The sequence below is a fragment of the Seriola aureovittata genome, chromosome 3, assembly GCF_021018895.1.
Source record: "Seriola aureovittata isolate HTS-2021-v1 ecotype China chromosome 3, ASM2101889v1, whole genome shotgun sequence".
In the NCBI taxonomy this organism is placed as follows: Eukaryota; Metazoa; Chordata; class Actinopteri; order Carangiformes; family Carangidae; genus Seriola; species Seriola aureovittata.
In genome coordinates, this window is record NC_079366.1 from 27,889,261 (window position 1) to 27,911,320 (window position 22,060).

The window sequence follows — 22,060 nt, forward strand, 5'->3', positions numbered from 1 at the left end:
AGCGCTGACAGCCGCACCTGTACTACACAGCACTGAACCCACCAGGAAGAAAAGTGGTGAACTGTTGCCACCCACTGACCGAACGTGGAACTACCACAGGCAGCAGACTGACAGGAATGCAGTGGTAAATGTACCAGTTTCCTGAGCAATAGAGTGTGTGTGTGTGATAGTTGAAGGCTAAAACCATGAGCATTTATCAGCTGCTGTGACCTCTCCTCTGTGAAGTCTCGCATTGGTGAGCCTGGACTACAGTCACATGTTCCAGGTCATCACAAAGGTGTTGTTTGGGGTGTAGGTGCAGATGTACGTCCACTCCAAACTTGGGAAATAAAAAGAAGAACGTTTCTGTACAGATTTAGGCTTTGAACATGAGTGCAGTGTCATTTTGAAACAGGGCAGAATCTTGGACAAAGTGTCGCCAAAAGAACATAAGTAGGATTTCAAAAGTGAGAATTTTTGTGACTTTTATGTTCTTGTAGTACTGGTGTTTTTAGTGAGGTTTCCACGTGTTGTGTGATTATAAAGCAGGTCTAGGTTGTATATTAATACTGTATCAAAGCGCTCAGTCCACAGAGAAATGCACACAGCCTGTATTCAGAAACTGCCTTCAAACGAGCCGTCACGATGTCTGTAATTTCGTGATGTCACAACGAAACAGCTCTAGTAGTGGGCTACAATCTGTTACCTGTCGTTGGCCTGGTCATGTGTCACTCAGAAAACAGTCAGCCAATCAGAAGAGAGGCTCAGAGACCGATACAAAGCGCCCTGTTCTTACTAGAGCTCCAGAGAGAAGCCTGAGAGAGCAGATGTAAAACTACATCAGATGGTTTTTGGTTCTTAAAACCACAAATATATCTTCTATTGGATCAACACTTCAAATAAAACATGTTATTAAAGTACGTGATAATACAGTAGCATAAGATGTAACAATATAACACTAACAGGGTCAGTTTTTGTGCATACGGTGTGCTTTTACTTTTCATAGTTTTACTTGTAACAGTCCTTTTATTCCTACTTTTCCACGATGGAGCTCAACACTTTTCTTTACTCCTACCTCTGCACATAATCATTGTTTTACTCAATGAATAAGAGCCTTTTCCCTCTTTTTTTAGTGATAAGTAGATGTTAAATTGACAACTACCCACGTTTTCATTTGACAGACACTAAAAGAAACTGGTGTTCTCAAAGATTTATAATTACACTACAGCAGAATGACTCATAAGATGTTGAAATGTGGCAGCACTGAGCTGTGGGCATGTGCATAGCCTACTCATACACTCAGCCACGTCCTGTCATCTTGACTCCCATCATAGTAGGCTTTAAACCCTTTAATCCAAATCAGACCAACAATAAAAGATATGTAATAATTAACAGGCTTTAATTCAAATAAGATGGAGAAAGGTGACTATTCATTTGCTGATAACGATGTCTACATCGTTCTAAAGGTTGGTTCAATAATGTGACGGGCCTTCGTTGTCAGTGTGCTCCCTCCTTGCAGGTAAATGACGCTCACATGCTGCACAGTTGGCGATGTGCATGCTGACCAAACCACGGCTCATGCGGAAAAGCAAGTTTGAACAACCTCTGCATTTCACTTCCTAGTATAAGGTTTCATTGCTGTTCACACACACACACACACACACACACACACACACACCCTTCCACCCTTGAAAGCTTAATGAAGGGGCCTTGAATTGAGTCTTTTTTCTCTTCAATCGGAAGTAGGCTACACCTTGCCTCAGCTGAGAGCGCATACCTGTGCTCACTTGCCCGTTAACAGGACTCAGGGGGAGGGGAGGGGGAGAGGGGGGTTGAGCTCGAGGAGACACACCTTACTTACCTTTTGTGGCTCTGCGGCGCCCCCCGCCCCGCCCCACACCACCCTCTCTCGCTCGGTCTCTCTTTCTCTCTCCCCGTATCTCTCTCTCTCTCTCTCTCTCTGAAAGCGAAGGAATAATCGATCTGAACACAGAAATGTCGGCGAATGAGAGAGCCACGCGAGCGCTGAGGGAGATCCAACAAATCCCTGGAAATGACGCCTGCGCAGACTGCGGCGCTCCCGGTAAGATGATTTTTTTTTTCTTTTTTAAAGTTTTAATTATATAGCGTAATAAATGTGTAAGTCAAACTTTGTAACGTATCTCGACTTGCTGAGATGTGACGTATAGGAGGCGCAGAGCATTTAGCCAACAGGCCTACGTTACAGGGGTAAAATCAGACTAACCCTTCGTTAAAACACACGCTCGTGTCCTGCTTTTTTTATTCTTTATCATTGCAGCACATAAGTAGCCTGCGTCGTGCTTTTAACGTAAAACATTCACCCATGTTGTGGTGTTTTTCTAGCCTTGAGTGTGTGGACAAGGTGAGCCAGGAGCTCAGAGGGCGGAGCTTTCCTGGAGCACCTGAAGGTTTCAGCTCAGCTAAAGTCTTTAGTCTTAGTTTCTGAGATGTGGAGGCTGCCAGAGAGGGAAACTTTCAGAGGTCTACAAGTGTGGACACGCAGAGTGCTGGGGCTGCACACACCCTCATCCAGTGCGCTGAGCCTTACAGGAGGTCTGCACAGGCCTCCGCTGCTTCTAAACACCTTTGGGTGTAGGCTACATTTTAGGAGCTCCACTGTCCCACAAAGGTGAATCAGTAACCAGGAAAGAAGTGAATTTGAGACACAAGGGGTTTAAAGCTTCCAGGCTGGATAGAGAAGTTGGAATGCCTCAGTTTTGTCTGATTATTTTACTGATTACTGAAGAAATCTTCACCACAGAACTTATTTAATATGTACTTTTTCATCTTTCCTTCAAATTTGAAGTAGTTTTTGATTAAGAAACTAAATTAATCAGCAATTGACGGTCCATATATAGATGACTTGTTTCTCTGTAATATTTACATTCAATTCAATATAGTTTAGCTGGGTATCCTTCTTTATCATGCCATGATTTAGCTGTTGCTGCTATCTATCTATCTATCTATCTATCGAGAACACATTGTGACAGTAACTTCCCAAAGATTAGTACTAAACGACTGCAGTTGCCTTTTTTTTTTAGCTTAGTTTTGTAGTTAATACAGATTTTACCTACAGTTTAGATGTTACTGAAGGAAAGTAAAAAAAATCCAAAATTTTCAGCTCATGTGATTTGGATATTGCACTTGACCGTATTGTGATTTCAGTAATATTTCAAATAATTGTTCTGATCGCAATTAAATCAGGAAATCCCTGAAGCCAGGCCCTGGGGTAACATGAGGCTGGAGTTTCGTAATGTAACAAAGATAAAAATCACTGCCGGGCTCTAGCGCTTCATCTTTTGAATTGTGATTCATCCAAGGAAGGTTTACACCTGTGACACTGTGCACAAATCTTACAGTACCTGTGTCCACTGAGGACCGGTGTTTGTTTCCTTGTGGTCAGTTTTACTTCAGCTCGCATTGTGAAACACTGACATAGCAAAACACATCGTATTCTGATCTGTTGTGTGCCATTAGAAAATTAAAGAATGACCTGCTCTCCCTGCTCGGACGTCTGTGATCTGTGGTGATAAGAGCAAAGGCAGGCTCTCCCTCTCTCTATGTCACACACACACACACACACACAAATCTCTGTTTACTGGCAAGCAGCAGTGTGTGTGTTAGAAAGATAAGCCAGGTGAGGTCAAGGCAAAGGAAACATTTCTCTTACATTAAGGGCTCAAAGAGGGAAGTGAAAGGCAGATAAATGAACCTTGAAGGTTTCAGGCTGCATAATTAATTGTGTGACAGCGATCAGGCCGATGTTCTGAAATCTGAAGCAGGTTTGTGAGCACAAGGTTCCCGTCAGATTCAGACCTCACTGGGGAAAGTGAAAAGCAGTTACTTTTTTAGGTCCCCCAAAGCAACGCGCTTTTTTAGCTCTGCATATGTATCATCCATTTTTCTTTTCACAAAGGTTGTGTATTCCCAGAGCAATTGTTCCTAGTCCTGGAGTGATTCTTTGTCTATTTCCGCAAAATGAATTACCCACAATTCTGATGATCAAATAATCAGTATTAAAGCAAAAACATCCTCTGGATCCAGTTTCTCAAATGTGAGGATTTGCTGCCTTTTTCTCCCGCTCACTTCGCTGATTAAATCTGTTTGAATTTTTGCTCCGACAAAACTGGCAAATTGAAGACGTCACCTCAGGGTTTCTGCAATGAAATTGGTTTGCAAAGACGGTGCGCTTTGTAAGCTTAATATGATATTTCATAAAGAATAAAGAAACTTCTTCTGACTCATCATTTCATGTCATGAAATGGTGTGATGGTCTCAGGACTTCTGATGCTCATTTTCCACCATTTCTTAGACTAAATTTTTAATCAGTGAATCAAAACTTAATTAACAGACGAATCAGTCTTTCTCCCAGGTATTTACAGCTTGTTTTGTTAAGAACTCCCTGCCCATCTATCTTTCCATCCTCAGCTCCTCTCCCTCTTTACTCACAACGCCATATCTCGTCCTATCCATCACGTCTTCTCTCCGTCCTCCTCTCTGCAGATCCTGGGTGGGGCTCCTGCTCCCTGGGGGTGTTCATCTGTCTGGCCTGCTCGGGGATCCACCGCAACATCCCCGACATCAGCAAGGTCAAGTCCCTGAGTCTGTCCCGCTGGGAGGACCACGAGATGCAGGTGAGAACAGCTTATTCTCACTGTATGAAGTTGAGGTTATAATTTGAAAAGTTGATTGATTGATAAACAGTTTTTTTCCCCCTGATGACCATTAAATCTGTTTGAATTTAGACTTGGACCAAACTAGAAAATTGGGTTTCTGCAATGAAATTTGCAAAGAGCTTTTTAAGCCTAATATTATATTTCATAAAGAACTTAGAAACTTCTTCTGACTCATCATATCATGTCATGAAATGATTTTATGATCTCAGTACTTCTGATCTGAATCTCCCACTATTTTATAAAGTAAATGATTAGTCAGTGAATGAAAAGTCTTGAGATAGACCTCCTGAATGCTAAAACCTCTGTGTAGAGTCTTTTGCTGATCACAGTTACAGAACATGTTTTTTTGTTCTGCTTTCCTCGTCTCCGCTCGCGGTCGACTGATCACACGTCAGCGAGAGCCAGCAGATGATTTCTCTGATTAGAGCTGAGGTTTTGCTTATCAGCGAAGAAAACCGCTGCACACTGAGTTCCCAGAACTCAAGCCTTGTGGTCACGCATCGACTCCTGCGACCCTCTCCTTCCCTCTTCCGTTTGTTTGGCTAAAATAACGTTGAGTGATCGTCTCCTAAATGGCGACCCCTTAGATTTACAAGCCTCATTCCTCTGACCGTAAATTCACTGCGACAGGTTTAATGCAGCCACTTGATGTTGATGTGAATTAAAAAAAAAAAAGAAGTGCTGTCACACTAAAAAATAACACTTACTTGTCCAATATTAATAGATTCTAGCAGCAGGTGTTTTCATATCTGTTCTCATCCATCACACTGTGTAGTTTCAGGCAGACGGATTATTCCCCTCAGCAGAGAGAAACACAGATTAGTGTTTTATATTTTTGTGAAATTTCGAGTGTTTGCCTTTAGTCTTTGTTGACAGTTGGAAAGGCAGTTAAACAGCCTGGAGTAAAGACGTGCACACATGGAGCGCATGGACCGACAGTCTTTCCCTCTGTTATAGCTGATTGATCCAGGTCCTTTCTGTGTCGCTTGAGGAAACATGCTGTAGTGTGCACAGCGTGTATATTCATAATGCTGATGCATGAACAGACCAAAGAAACTTTAAATACCCCAATAACTTATTTCTATAGCTTTTAGTTTATGTACAGTGTCGAAGTTTATACACAAAGTTGAAATGTTTATCATATGACATTACTCATAAAATATAGTACACTATGAACAGAATTACCTATTTGGAACTTGTAAAAAATGAAATGGCATCATGAGAGATAAATCTTTTCCAGTTTTCTTTATTTTAAAGCTTTCAAGGGGAAATAAATTATTATTTCAAATGTTAGGACATCACTTTTTTTATTAAGTACATTTCCCAGTGATTCCCAGAAACTGAATGATGAATGGTGTCAGTACCTTGCACATCGTTATCTTAAGATATTCATTGCATTTATCATCTCAGCTCTGTGATTTATTAGCTTCCTGCAACATCAATAAAGATTTTTATTTCAGTTGAGTGTATTCTCCCGTTGAGCACATAACAAATTGCATTGATAAAACTGTCTGGTAATGTGCCACGGTGTTATTCATCCTTGAATAATCTCTTGCTATTTCGTGTGTGTGTGTGTGTGTGTGTGTGTGTGTGTGTGTGTGTGTGTGTGTGTGTGTGTACCTTGTTAGTTCATGGCAGAGAATGGTAATGAGCTGATGAAGAGTAAATATGAGGCCGCTGTTCCAGTCTACTACTACAAACCAACCCACAAAGACTGTCAGTGAGTAACCACGGCAACACATACACACACACACACACACACACACACATCATATATTTTGTCAAATGTACGATTGATACATTTCCTTTTTTGAACACATTCAGATGTTTGTGTACGGGTGGCTGTTTTCAGGTGTGTTTGCATGCAGGAATGAGCTATCGTTAACTAACGTGCACATGCAAGAACCAGTTTACCAGCCCAGCGCTCAGTTCCAACTGCAGTTAAGTAAAGCAGGTGAATTGGGAAGGAGAAGCGGAGGATTTCTCTAGTTAGTACAAGTTGAATCTACGGAAGCCCTGAAAGGCAAGAGAGAAAAAATTAAACAAATGATCCCGGACAAAAAATTCACTTCCCTCTCAGAGCTTCTGCAGAGCCTGATCAATAACAACATCATAATTTCCCTGCGGAGCTGGATTTGTAATGACAGAGCTGATATTTCTGTTTTTAAGATGTGTTTGAAATATAATTCCTGCCATGCTGCAGGACTGAAGGCCTTGTTCTGAGGCCCAGGGCCTTTACAAACCAGTAAGCTCCCCTCGTACTTCCCTTTGAAATGCTTCGGTGTGAATTACAGACGTTTCCTCAGAGCTCTACAGGAGCACCTTCTGGCTGTGAGTCACATGTTCTTCAGTTCGTCTCTATTTGAGGATTTTCTGCTTTTTCTAAAAGGTAGAGTTGCTCAAGCTTGGTCAGCTTGTGCAGGGACTGTGGGTAAAAGAAGTTGCTTCATCAAGTTAGTCCACAGATTATAAAGGGGATTCAAGTCTGAGTTTTGACTCTGATATTCAATTTATTTTTTTTAATCTTGATTATCAGCTGTCGTCATGGTTATGTGTGTCTTATAGCGGTGAGTGTTGACTGTTGGACTAAATTGACTGAAGTTACATCTCAGTCAGAACTCCAGATCAGTGTCGCTGTTGATGTTGATTTATCATTTAATCAATAAAATGCCAAATGTTTTACCTGAACGACGGTCGAGAATTTGACAGTGATGTGAAACAGAGACAATTTGAGAAGCTGAGTGAAAGTTAACTGCTTATCCAAACTTTTGTTAGTAAGTTTTCTCAACACTAAATTCAACTACAATCTTAGTATTTACCTTGAATTAAAACTGTAAAATTACAAAATACACCTTGAAGTGCACGGGCCTGAAAGAACCGAGTAGCTACATTTCAACTGCGGCCATTATCCAGAGCAGTTTTTCCTCTTCAATAATAATAGACAGGTTGCAGAGAATGTTAATTCACCTCATCATCTTTATTAGCAATGATAAGAGGAGGTGTGATGGAGCATTTTATTTGCATCAGTGAATTTCTTGTATCAATTTGTTACAGTTAACGCAGCACAGAAATATGATAATAAAGTGAATGAGGTAAGAGTGTGTGTGAGTGTGTGTGTGAGTGTGTGTGTGTGTCTGTTTGGTACATCATGAACTTAATTTCACCTTTAGTTGGAGGATTTTAATGTTCCTGATAAAGAACATTGCCTCGTTTCCTGCCTGAACATTATCAGTCTGTTGACTTTCTCCACCCGTGTAGTTTTGTCTCTGGTCTCCAGCAAAGGTTGTTGATTCTCTCCGTCTTCTTCTGTGTTCTTAAACTGCAGCTCAGTCTGGTCTCTGCAATTTCATGGAATTGATTGTGACATTTTACAGCGAAAAGCGTTGTTGACAAAAGCTGTTGTTGAGTGACGTTTTAAAGGCACTGAACGTGATTTTCATATTTAATTCTCAAGGTTTTCTTCTGTGGTTACTTTGTTTTATGATTAAGTGACTAATTCCTTTTGGCATCAGGTATGTGAACTAGTGTGAGTGTTTGCAGCTTGTGAAAGCATGATTCTTTGAAACATTACTTCAGCACGCCACGTTAGCATGCTAACTAGCATGCTAACTAGCATGCCAACCCTAACCCTTATGAACAAAGTTCAACCTGCATATCTCATGTAACGGCTGCCAGCTGTCTAGCTGCCACTTTAAGGGTTTGGTACAGACGTGTGTTTCCGCCCACGTAGTTGTCTAATGTGGATTGACAACACTTTTCAGTGTGGTCACAATGTGTTAGCTGATTGGTTCACAATCCATCCTCAGTGCATCCTTGGTGCATGTACACCTGAACCTTCACGAGGTCAAGAACTATCTGATTGCAACACATTTTAAAGTAAGGTGTGAATGGGGTCGTAGTGAGTCTATGAGACACTCGTAGACACACTGACTATGAGACACTATGCCTGTCTCATAGTGAGTGACTGTGGCTTCGTCGGGCAGCTTCCAGACAGGAATGTTAGGAATTGTTTAAATGCTAAGCAGTAAGCAGGGAATTTTTTGGAAAGGAACAGACCTTATCAGGTGACATAAAATGAAGCGCACAGACACACACACATAGTTTCCACAGCCAAGTGATACCCACCGCTTGATGAGGTCTTTGCTGGGCTGAAAAAGTGAGTGTGTGTTGAATGGAAGCAGCAGCAGCAGCAGCAGCTCGCCACTATATCTGTAAAAATCTGCCTGAGGGCAGCTTGAATCTACACGCCCTACTTTTTCACGCATACACACACACACACACACACATATTTGTACACGTGTGTAGATCCCTCTTTGATCATTAGAGGAAGATGGGAGCGAGAGAGAGAGAGAGAAGAAACACGCTCTCCCTTGTCCTTTTTGGTTCAGTGTATAAAAGGAGCTGAATCAGCTGGATCTTTTCAGAGGCCACTCTCTTAGGCATTTTTGAGAGTAAACCAGTGTGGTGTAAGAATCCGATTGGGATCAGACACACACAAGGATGAGCGAGTGAATTGTACACAGATTTTTCTTGACACTGTGTTTTGTCCTCGAGCCAGGTTTGCTTTTAAAATTTTTTCTGATGTGGTTTCACTGACACTGATTTATGACATCACAAAGTTACAGAAGTCCTGACGGCTGGTTTTAAGGCTCAGTTTCTGAATACAGGCTGTGTGCATTCCTCTGTGGACTGAGGCTTTGATACTTTCACAGTATTAATATAGAACCTAGATCTGCTTTATAATCAAAAAGACTTGTAAATCTCACTTTATAATGTGGGAACTTTAAGTTGCTGCATTGCTTTGTTCCTTTGTTTTTATTTTATACTCTTAAAATGTGTAAAGTGGTTTACTTTTATTGAATTAGGAAGTAAAATATGAGCAAATGAACTAACAAATCTACTCGAGCAGAGTAGTTTCCAGTCTTGGTTTGTGCTTTAATGCATCACAGCTCAGGCTCTTTGTCATCTACCACACAAGTGCACAAGACGTCTGTTAGTCAGCTTTCATCTGGTAGCTTTTTACAAGCCGGCTCCGGTGACGTGTCTTCTGTTTGTGTGTTTTCAGGGTGTTGAGGGAGCAGTGGATAAGAGCAAAGTACGAGAGGAAAGAGTTCTCTGAACCGGGGAAGAATTTTACATATGAGGAAGGTAGGTTTGCGCACACACACACACACACACACACACACACAGAATTGCATTCACAGGATCACACTCATGCTAATAAATGACCTTTGCTGGTCTCCTGCAGGAACTAGAGATGGCGTTTTGATGAAGAGAGGGCGGGACAACGGGCAGTTCCTGAGCAGGCGATTCGTCCTCTCGGAGAGAGAGGGGACTCTGAAGTATTTCACCAAATATGACGTAAGCAGCAGCAGCTTTTAATGAGACCTGCAGTGGCCACATGAAGCACAAACACACACAGACACACACACTACCTACACACACCCCACACAAAACCATGGCCGCAGGACACCAGTAACCTACTGTAATTAGACAGTGTCCTAGTTAATGTAGTTTGAAGGTAGTTGCTCACTTCCAGAACCCACACACCCAGGCAACCACATCACAAATACCTTAATTAAAAGGCACTTAAAAGACATAAAGTATACTGCAGACAACACCCCCACATTGTGCGCTGCAGTATTTTTTACACACATATACACAGTTAACTTAATAAATAAAATCACACACACCGACCAAAAGAAAACAAAATGAAATGGCGAACGCTGCCTCCTCTGAGTGTGAGCGTGCTCAGACAAGCTTAACCAGCAGTCTGTCCTCGCTGTCAGTGTGGCTGATTCACTAAGCCGTACACCACCCAAACCAATTAGGGGCTGGAAGCACTGGGAACACTTTGTTTGTCATAGTAAACCAGCTCAGGAGAAGTGGGAAAGTACAGCTACTCTGTTTTCTACTCTGTCTGCGATGTGAGTGTATTGGTGAGTATTTTTCCTGTTTTCTCTGTGAAAATATTTCACTATATAGCTTCTTATTCTCCTGGTTACTGTGCTATAGTAAATAATGAAACTAAAAAAAAAACATCCTCATACAGTCACAGCGATGATAAAAGTCAAAGTGTCACTCAGGTGAGTTGGTCGGCTTCTCACAATGACGGAAAAGTGTAAAATCTAATCCTGTAAAAAAAAAAAAAAAAGCATATGTGTCCATGTCTTTCTGTTCAAGTCAACAGATGAAGATACACACAGACGGATCCCGGTCCCATTGGTGCCCATTTAAATTCAAGTCAGGACAGAATAAAGCACAGCAATCCTCAAACAGGTTTTCTGAGATTAGTGTGTGTTTTATCAGTGATGCAGGCTGTTGTGTGGATAATAGTCATAGATCATATTTTCATGGTTAGAAAGAGCAGAGAAAAAAAAGCCCCGGGCCTTGATACCAGACGATTCTATTCTCACACTTAACATGGTTTTATCACATTCTCTAATTTGATGAGAATTGCTTATTAACATGATTTTGAACTGATGACATGTTTCAGAAGTCCACTAAAGAAAATGAGGCAGCACTTCCGGTTGGGGTCTCAGAGACCCCAGCTGGTAAACACGGTTAAATACAATAGATTTTTATATGCTCTATATCTCTCGACAGAAGTTCTCCTGTCGCTCCACTCAACCTAAAGCCCAAATTATTTTCTGGATGGCTTGAACAGGAAGTTAGACCTCTGTAGGGACTAATAGTGACATTATGTACATTTTTGTCTGAATGATTTTTTTGCTAATGAAAGTGATATATATATATATATATATCTATATATATATATACACATATGTATATTTGTTAATGCACAGCCTATAGATATAACAAATAAACAAAAAAGGTTTTGCTGTTACTGTTTTACACATACAGGTCTGTGGGTCTCCAAACAATGAGGAAGTAAAGCCAATATCAACAAAGCTCCGAGGTTAAACTGTTTGCAGGATTGTATCTAAAATAAATAAGTTATCAAGGTCAAACAACAAGATTAAAAGATGCATCATGCAACATGAATCTATAAATTTTCTAAAAAACCTCTTCTTTAGTCACAGAAGTAGTTTACTATCACAGATTTTCAACTCATCACTTTTTCAAAAACTTCAATCCACTATTTTTCTACCAACCATGGGTCGTCATTGTTGTGGATTGGAAAAAAACCTGTTTACTTTTGATTTGCTTCCTAAAGCCACCACCGAATTTGACATTTCCTCATCCCGAAGTGACAGATTTACAGTAACCAGTCTTGGATTAAATCCAAAATGTTATTGATCCCTGCATTTCACACCAACACCTCCTCCCTCCCTCCTGCAGGCTAAGGAGCCCAAAGCAGTGATCAAGGTGGACACCATCAACGCAACCTTCCAGCCAGAGAAGATAGGAAACCCCAACGGCCTGCAGATCACCTACCTCAAAGACTACAGCACCCGCAACGTCTTCGTCTACCATGAAAACGGCAAGGTCCGTCTGAAATGTTGTGTGTTGTGATCAGTGTGTGAGAGGAAAATGAGAAAGAAATACAGAGAATGAGCGCTTTTCTACTCTTACGGTGAAATCCAAAAATAATGTTGATAAAAGAACTGAACTGTTGTTGGCAGCCGCATGTGATATCTGTCACCTGTCACATAAAGGGACTTGTTTATGTCGTTGTGGGCGAGTCTCCAAACCTTTTAAAACCATTTGTACTAATTTTACTGGCTGATGGAATCCATTAGCACCTGACATTCAAGCTCCACATCCATCATCCTGTGTCATTCATAAACACTCATTGAAAATATATGGAATAGGTCAGTGTTTGTCGTCAGGTTGAGAAGTTGTCTGTGAGCTGAATGCGAAAACAGCATCATCAGCTATCACGGAGTAACTTCTGCTTCTACTGAAGTTAGCATTGCTAACCAGCTAGCCCCGGCCCGTCTCGTCACGCTCTGATAGCGACCCACTGTGCGACTCCAATCTGCCCCTGAAGACGTATCGCCTGCTCAGAGGGCGAATTATAACCTCTTGTCTTGTAAACAAAACGATGACTGAAGCTCTTTAAGCGACAATCAACAAGAAACCACGTTTGGCAACTTACAGATAGCAAATACAAACTCAAAAATATAAAAAAATGAATGTGCATGGGTTGCCTAAATTTTCAAATGCTCATCTAAACGTAGCCCAAGTAGACATCAATATGAACTAGAGGTTAGGTCACACTCTATAGGAATATTTGGCAATTTTGGTTTCACTCATGGATTAAATTAGAAATAGATAGAACATGTTAGAATAGACCTGAAAATCAGATGTTGCTCTGTGATCAGCCACATGTATGTTGATTGCATATAAGCAGCTAACCCTAACCCTATTAAATACATTGTTTTGTAGTGACCCATGAATGAAGTATGCAAATGAAATCACGTTTTCAAGCCTCAACACGGAGGCTCTGTGAAAAACAAACACACATAAAATTGATCTGAACTATCAGAAAACCTAAAGGAAATGCAGAAACTTTACTGATCTGAACTACAATAAGAATAAGGAAGATTATTCCCAACTCCACGGTCACCACCCTTTGCATGGGGGCTGTGTATCTATGACATCATTTTCCACCTTGTCATCTCGTATGGCTGAAAGCTTTCGGAAGCAAGTACAGGTCTGTGTAACCAACATAGTCCTGGTTGTATTTGTGATGTGATGACTTTTTGTCTTTGTCAGAGCTCTGTCACATTTAGAGACTGGTATCATCTTCTCTTTAACTTGTGGAGGACCCTCCTCACTCTCTGTGTCTGTACCTCTCTCTTCATTAGGAGGTCGTAGACTGGTTTAACTCAATCCGTGCAGTTCAGCTTCACTATCTAAAGGTGGCCTTTCCCGGGGCGACAGATGCTGAGGTGAGCACTCACACTCACACACACATAACGTCGACGATTGCTGAGATTAAAATTATATTTTAGCCATTTATATATTGATTTTTTTTTGTGTTAGTGAGGCGTTAAAAATTGAGATGGATGGAACTCCATTAGTGTAGTTGTACCTGAACACATTCGCTAGCTCTCTCTTTCTGAACAGCACTGAAAACCCTTTGTGTCCTCGTGCTGTTCTTAATCCATTTTTGTTTTGCTTGTTCCTTTTAGCTGGTGCCCAAACTTACCCGCAACTTTCTGAAGGAAGGATACATGGAAAAGACAGGTCCCAGGGTAAAGTGACACACACAGATCAGACTGTGAACATTCATTTTTACTTGCATATGTTTACTCCTCTTCTCCTTCTTTCTCTGCATCTCCTCATGAAAGACCAGACCTCCCCTGGAAAGACTAATCACAGCAAATGTTGTCAATTAAGTCAAATTAAAACAATATTTACATGGGGGGGGGAAATAGCAGAAGGTACTCTATAATTTGAAGTAATTATCAAGAGCAACATGGATATGGAAATCTCAAATGTTTAATTTATTAATTCACCCATTTTCATAGTAAAACTTCCATCTCAAATTACCAGCTACAATTTTGGTAAAGTCTATTTATGAACTGATTCACATGACTTATTTCAAGTAATAATTTAATAATTTAGCTTCACAATGTGATCACTATCCCAATACAGTCCAGCCCAAATAATCGCGATATACGATATTATCGTGGCGGGTAAAACTATAAATATATTATTGTGTGTGTATTCAGTTGTCTTTTTTTTAATAATGCATAATTATATTATTATGTTTCAGGTGTTGTTTTTTAAAGAATATATAATTAGATTGTTGTATTTTATGTTTCAGGTAAGTGATGCTGCCACTAAACAGCAGTTCAAAACTGTGAAAAAAAAAATCTCTATTATGAAAAATATCGCCTATGATGGGAAATATCGCAATATTCAATATTATTGAATATCAGCCAAGCCTCTGATTGAGTGCATCTCAGTGTTGTGGATCATCTGGTGGAGCTATTATACTGTATAAACTGTATGATTATGCATATATTTAAAAAAAAGTCACAACAGAAATCTATTGTCTATCTAATGCTCAGTAACGCATTAATAGATTAGCTATCTGTGCCTGTCATATTCTCTACACTGGCATAAAAAATAAAATCCAAACCAGGCTGAAATCTAAATTCAGATTCAAACTACATTTCCATTTAACAAATCTCCCTCTGTGATCCCATCTCCCACTCTCCCCGCTGTAATTGAATGGTAGCTGGGCTGAGAGGGCAACCAGCCCAGCTGTCAGTGCGGCTGCTTTCCACCGCTGCCTGACAGGCTGACTGACAGCTGAGAGGTCCTACCTGTCTGCCTCAGCACCCGTCTGTCTGTCAGTCTGTCTGAGAGGGAAGGTTTCCAGCTGAGGATCGACTTAATCCTCAGGTGTCAAACGCACTCACAAAGCACGGACATATGTTGGGATTAAGGAGCCTCGTAAAGAGGTATTGTACATACGCATACAGTAATGCACAGTTGGACTGACGCTTATGTATGCGGTTGTTTTCTCACATAGGATTCAGACTCACCGCACCGACACAGGCAGCACAAAGCAAACCTGATCCTCAGTGACACAACCGGTTCGGCATTCAGACACACACAGACGCAGACTCTCTGTTTAATCTCCGTCTATCAGGTTGAGAGATGAAAGGACTCGCTCACCTGCTGCATCGGGGCCGATTTGCTAAATGGATGCCATAATTCATTTCCTTCGCACGCGCGAGACATATTTGTGGAAGGAGTCACTCGCGGTTTGAGAAGGAAACAGTCAGTCGTTCAGGCTCACGCCACAACGAGAATATCAAACACTTTTATGAGGACGATTTGGCAGCAGTCGGGGGACCTGAGCGTCCTCATTATTTGAAGCTGAAAAGAAATCAAGCTGCTTATGCATTTCAATAAACTCTCCAATGGCGCTACACTTGACTTTCCTTGGTGTGGATTTGAAACAACGATGCACTGATATAAACTTTCTAACATGACAAGTCAGAAGACGGCAAGCCTTTTTGAATTCAATATCAAAGTGTTATGAAACACTCAGACAGGGATAACAATGCAAACAAGGAAGTATGTTTTCATATCACCTTTTGTTTTTAAGCCTGAGATCAGGTTCAATGCACTTTCATGGTCAAGTTACAGTTACAACAGAACACTATACAAGCGATTCATACAAATACAATTGAATCCAAAGTTTTACTTTCTGTCTATAAGTCACTAAAAGGTCTAACTCTAACCCTTCATTTTTATTAGATATGTATTACCTGTTTTATAGTCTGTTTTCATACTTTCTTTATTTCTATTTCTTATGCTTCTTTTTTATTTCCGTCTAGAACATTGAGTAACCTCTCTGTTTGATGAAGTGCTATACGAATAAATCCGCCTTGCCTTGCCAAAGGAAAATATTCCCGACTAAGTGGTTGAATAAGGCTACAAATAGAATCAGGGTTAGGGTTAGAAACAAATCACTCATCCCCTGCTCTTAAGTTTTCCATCTATTTTTCAGTACTTTATCATTGATGGTGATACAAAAATGACTGACTTTTAGTATTGAAATGGTTGATTAATTGCTAAAGTCATTTTTTAAGAAAAAAAATTAAACATTTGCTGGTTCCGGCTTCTCAAATGTGAGTCATCGCTGCCTTATGTAACTGTAAAATGAAAATATATTGGGTTTTAGATGGATGGTCAGACTAAAAAAAGTAATTTGAATATGTCATTTTGGGCTGTGGGAACTTTTTGGGCATTATTTTGAGATTTTATAAACTGAATGATGACTTGAAAAGATAATTGATGATTAATAGTGGCAGCTTGAGTCACAGTGTCACTCGGTGCGACAGCAGAGTATAAATCATTTAATTCAAAATTATTTTAAATTATATATTAAATTATTATATTATTAAATATTATATCAATTTATTTAATTTAAAACCAGGTGGACATCACCTTTGTATAGTGTCTTTATACAGTTTCTCTCTCTCTCTCTCTCTCTGACGTTCTCTGTCTCTATCGTCCGTTGGTAGCAAACGGAAGGCTTCAAGAAACGCTGGTTCACTCTGGACCAGAGGCGACTCATGTACTTCAAAGATCCACTGGTATGTCTCACACACACACACACACACACACACACACACACACACACACACACTGGAAAGACTTTAGTCTCAGCATCACTTTATATTTTAGACCCTTTACTATGCTTCAGTTTCTTGATCACACACTGCCAGTAAAAGTGCTCTGATGGTATTCTTGTGCTGTAAAAAGATAAATGAACAGAAGTTCTTTTTCCATCAAGAAAATTAGATTAAGTAGACGATGTGGAGGATATGAAGCCATGACTCAGTGGGGGAACGAGTGAGATAAGGTACTTTCATTCCCAACGTAACGTCATTATACATACAGTATGGCCTTCCTCGCCATGAATCCGCAGTATGGACTTCCACGGAGTAAAGCTATGTGCTAACCCTCAAGCGACGCCGTACGCTCCTACAGGCGACGCGACGTTATGTGCAAACCTCTGCCTAATTTGTCTGATATCAGTGTTTGAAATGTAGAGATGTTGTGAAAGTGAAACTCTGAGTCACAAAATGATTAGAGGGGAGTTTATATTGCAGTGGTTATCGCAGAGATTTAAGACAGAAAGCCTAAAGAGGGGGCGGCTCTGATTGCCCAAGTCTTGGCTAAATACACATCAGATAGCCAAGGCAGATTAGCTCCGCATTGTTGCTGATGTAATAGTTCAATGGAGAGGTGCAATAATTATAGGTGCTAAGTGACTGAAATGTCCGACTTGCCCCGAGAGTGTCAGACAAGAAAAACTGGTAGATGAAAGGAAGAGGAAGTCTAGTGAAGTGGAGTGTGGCCTGGGAATATGAGGAGGAAGCTCAAAGCAAGTGTAATCGGATCATTTGGATAATAACTAAATTATGCACGTTAGATGTTGTATACAATGGTTCTCTGTATGTAAGTGCAATGCGTTTGCGTTTTTTGCAGCAGGTTCTGTTTTAGCGAGCCGCTTAAAGCACTTTTTTTTTTTTTTTAATCTAACCTCTCACTTCCTCTGTGAAGGGCAGCTGACATAAAAAAAATGTACACGAGTAAAAGCTTGTAAAACCCTGTAAATTCCCAGAATGCATCAGAATCGTGAGAAACTGATTTGCTCACAAGCTGTGGAGAAGGTTAGCATTAGCAGTGGAGCTAATTAATACGTCAGTTTTATTGTTAAGAAGACTGTAAGAGCCTCTCTCTGTGAGACTGTATTAGCTAACATGTGTTTTAGAGTGTTAGCATGCTAATATTTGCTAATAGGCAATAAACTCAAATTATAGCTGAGGCTGATTTTGCAGGTATTTAGTCATAAACCAAATTTAAATTTCGACCTGAAGATGGCGCCGGATGAATAGTGACCTGGTCTCCACAGTGATTGACTCATCCTGAGGGGAACACATGTCTGTTGAGTGAACGATTAGTCAACATTAATCTGTAAATATTCTGACAATTTATTAATCTTTTAAAACATTTGCCTCATTTCATTTCAGCCTGTGAGGATTTGCTGCGTTTCTTATTATCAATAATCAGTAAAATACATTTGGGATTTGGAGCACTGACACTTTTTGTCACAGTATCCTGAATTGATTTACTCTTAACATTACTGAGGCGGCTGACACCTCAACAGTCTGGCATAGCTGTTGTTTAATCATCATGGTGTCATTATTGCATGCCAGTAGTATCTTAAACAAAAGAGCCACTGTGCCAACAAACACACAGTACCACGATGGGGAGTCGGCGCTCTACAGTTGACCTCCCTCTCTTTCACTCCCCGTCTGTCTGAAGGACGCCTTCGCCAAAGGTGAAGTCTTCCTCGGGAACAGGGACCACGGTTACAACGTCTCCCTCGGCTTGCCCGCTGGCACCCACTGCAACGGCGCCTGGCAACACGGTATCACCATAGAAACACCCGAGCGCCTCTTCCTGTTTACTTGCGAGATGGAGAGCGACCAGCAGGATTGGGTGAAACACTTCAGCGACATCATGAGTGCTCCGATGTCCCCCCAGGAGTACACGAGTGAGAATTCAGAACTTTTAACTAGTCATTAAATATTTATTAGCTATTAGCCTTTATAATGAGCTGCTGATTACTTCCTTTTGTAAGTGTCTGTTGTTTTTAAAGCTTCACATCAAATAGCTGCTCTGCTCCACGGGGGCACCACAGAATAAATAATAAACCACAAAAATGAATTAGCACGCACAAATTAAAAAAAAAAAAAAAAAGAGAGAGAAACTTAATTAGGTATGTTAACATTTGTTTGTTAAGTAAACTCCCTATGCATCTTCTAACAGTTGCCTATTCTTTCCATGTAAATACACAACAATCCATTACTGGCCACCGAGTGGGGCAGCTATGGGTTAACTACCTCTGTGGTAGTTAAGGGAGGGTGGGATTTTGTTTGCAGCCTTACAACTTACATTACTGTTGGAAATCTTATTTAGGCCTGTGTCTTAAATCACTCCCCCGCTCACTCATACACTGCGTCCTATATAAGAAATTCTCAGTAGTTTCATCAGTGTGTGATGCACATCAAAACACCCATTCCCTTTGTTTTCTTACGTACATTTGGTATATTGACACACATTAATGCTCAATTTATCATATTTTCTCCCTGGATTGGCATCTTCATCAACATCTTAGCTACTGTACTTCTACTACGCCCGTCAGTACCGTGCGCCCGATGGTTGCTGCCTGCCCGTCCTCAAGTGTAACAGAGGGACGGACAGAAGTGGTTGAGGAAAGACGAGTCAAAAAAGAGAGGAACAGCTAAGCATAGACAACAAACCCCTTGAAATCTTTGTACAGGGCAAAAGACGGTTGCAGATTGTTTTATGTAGAATGCACTTGATCAATCGTTTGATCTATCAAATGTTAGACAGCAGGGAAAGATAACCTCCTTTATTTCCCAGAGAAAAAAAATGACTAAAGATAATCAAGCTAAAATGATATAAAACATGTTTCATTTCCAAAAAAGGATGCAGCGGGGGAATGGTTGTCTTGCTAACATGCTCACAATGACATGACATGCTAATGCTCAGCAGGCAATGTTTACTGTGTTCTTGCTAGCATGCTAACATTTGCAAATTAGCACTAAGAACAGCTGAGGCTGATGGGAATGTCATTACGGATACTTCTAGAGTATTGGAAAAATGAAAATGTTGACCTGATGATACTTGAGTTGTTGGTCATACAAAATGTTTTGTCTGGCTGGATTAAAGGGCGTATTTTTTTTTCTAACTTTGGACTTTCATGTGTTTTCAAGTGGAGGCCATGTTCAAGCACAGGCACTGACGGACCAGAGGCCTACAGGAACCACCCGCTCTCCTCTCAGTCCATCACCACAGGATCTGACTCTGGAAACCACATCAGTTCTTGACTCCTTTAGTACTTCTGGGAAAATTGGACTGTATTCACTTACACATTGGTCACACTGGCGGTTGATGCTGGTAAACAAGAGGACCAAGGCAATATTCACTGGGAAATTAGAAATATACATGACCAGAAGAAACATTGATATGTTAATGTAAAGCAGGTAATCATTTTCATTTGATTTTGTTTTGGTGACAGCTTTTGGGGGCCAAGAGATCACTTGCCAATCAAACAGTCTGGGCAGTATTATAACACGTTGGCACTCTTGGTCTGTTTCTACACGGTGCCTGTTAACCATGCTAATCATGGATGGGATTGATTTTTTTTTTTTTTAAACCATGATTAGGAAATGTGTTTTGAAATTTATAGGCTTGTTAGATATTTAATACGAGATTTAAGAAAAAGGTGTTAAGCTGAGAAGTTACGCGGTCTTCTTGTATCAAGTATTTTATGTAAGTGTGATATGATGATTGGGTAACACTATTAAGATGCGAGAGTCGAACAGGTCAAACAGGCACTGAAAGCCCTTGACCTTTTTTTTTTTTTTTTTAACCTTCATAACTACTTTAATGACCAAAAACATTTACAATCTGCATTTTGAAAACTGTTTTCACGCTGCATGTTCTGCTTCACTTCAAAAAAGTCTTCCAAGTGAAGGAAAATCTCCAGACACACTAGAGTACAGTTTACATCATGATTTTAACATGACTTTTAAGTGTTTTCTTCATTGAATAGGAAGATAATGATGTATGTAGTATTTGAGACATGAGCAGCTGTTGAAGCTACAGCTGTTGAGGACATGGTGAAACAATGCCCCCAGGTGGTAAATAATACACAAGTCTTTGTTGAAACAATTAAGAATTCCACTAATAAGTTATTTTCCCCTTGTTTTTATAGATATCAAACAACTGATTGATACATTTTAGTGATATTTTCTTTTTTTTTTTTTTTTCTTTTCTATTTTTCAGTGAAACAGATTCTCACATTTGGTGACATACGTTATCTTAAAAGGCATTTCTTTGCTTTTACTGAGGCTGACTGACATAGCATATGAAATTATTGATGATGAGTAATAAAAAATATTTCTCCTGAATGTTGGGTCTGCACATATTTATCTGTTAATGTCGTAGCATTACATCAGATCAAATATCAGACTGAAGGTGAGTTAAAAGAGAAAAATATTAAATGTATGGTTTGTTTTTAAGAGTTTAACCTCTAAAATGAATTCAAATGAATAAATATGTTCCTTTGTTTTAAAAAAAAAAAAAAAAAAAAAAAGAAGAAGCAATAATCTGACAGTGGTTGTGCACCTGTGTAACATTTGTTTGTGTAGCTGTGAACAGTCGCCCCTGTCAATGATTTCTGGGTGTCTAAAACTACACCTTGGTGCTCAGAGACAGCAGGTTGAGGCCCGAGAGGAATACCTCATGAATCGGTAGACCCATGCTAGTTTATCACCCTGGTGAGAAGGAGGAAGGACAGTAGAGAGAGAGAAGAGAAGAGGGAAGAGGCGGGAGAGGAGCGTGACCAGAAAAACCTCCAACGAACACAGACACAACAGTGTTTTATCTAAAAGTGGGAGATAAATGTGGGCTGAAGATTCAAGGAGAAGCTAAAGTTCATCTGTGTTCAAAGTGGATCCATAGACGGATAAGGAGGCGCTGCAGGGAAGCATCATGGATGATCTGTATAAAAACAAAAAGAAAAAAAGATGTGCCTGCACTCAGGTGGTAATGTAGAAGAAAGAAGACAAGATGGATTTTGACTGAGCACATTACAGCTGTTGCTTCACTCATAATTTGTAGAATCAAGACAAGAAGCTTTGCTGCTCAGGACGCCGTGCTGACGAAGAAAGGATCACGTTAAAATGGACATTATAAATGTTTCATCCCCCAGTGAGACTCTCTGGAGAAAGTCAGTGAAATCCTCTCAAGCACATCTTTGCACCGCAGGAGCTAATTATCAGAGATTTTGAACAGTTTGTCCAGTTGAAAGGCAGTGACCTCCCTCACTGTGCCACCCTGCTGCTGCT

General features: G+C 40.3%; 1 protein-coding gene across 2 annotated transcripts; it reads left to right on the forward strand.

Moving 5' to 3' along the window:
* The first annotated feature begins 1,732 nt into the window (after positions 1–1,732).
* zgc:92360 (uncharacterized protein LOC436988 homolog) lies at positions 1,733–21,121 on the forward strand. 2 transcript variants are annotated; one of them, XM_056372921.1, is made up of 11 exons: positions 1,741–2,062; positions 4,504–4,634; positions 6,305–6,396; positions 9,742–9,824; positions 9,925–10,037; positions 11,979–12,125; positions 13,451–13,534; positions 13,778–13,840; positions 16,634–16,705; positions 18,444–18,675; positions 19,922–21,121. In XM_056372921.1, the coding sequence occupies exons 1-11, from the start codon at positions 1,975–1,977 to the stop codon at positions 19,948–19,950; spliced, it is 1,134 nt and encodes a 377-aa protein (XP_056228896.1). In that variant the 5' UTR covers positions 1,741–1,974; the 3' UTR covers positions 19,951–21,121. The 2 variants fall into 2 exon arrangements, with proteins under 2 accessions (XP_056228897.1, XP_056228896.1); XM_056372922.1 differs by lacking the exons at positions 16,634–16,705; positions 18,444–18,675; positions 19,922–21,121 and adding an exon at positions 15,130–16,593 and having other exon boundaries at positions 1,733–2,062.
* Positions 21,122–22,060: the final 939 nt, after the last annotated feature.

Coding starts and splice junctions, on each gene's coding strand:
- zgc:92360 (XM_056372921.1), top strand. CDS start 1,975: ATGTCGGCGAATGAGAGAGCCACGCGAGCGCTGAGGGAGATCCAACAA. Junction 2,063..4,503: donor CGCAGACTGCGGCGCTCCCG/GTAAGATGATTT, acceptor TCCTCTCTGCAG/ATCCTGGGTGGGGCTCCTGC. Junction 10,038..11,978: donor AGTATTTCACCAAATATGAC/GTAAGCAGCAGC, acceptor TCCCTCCTGCAG/GCTAAGGAGCCCAAAGCAGT.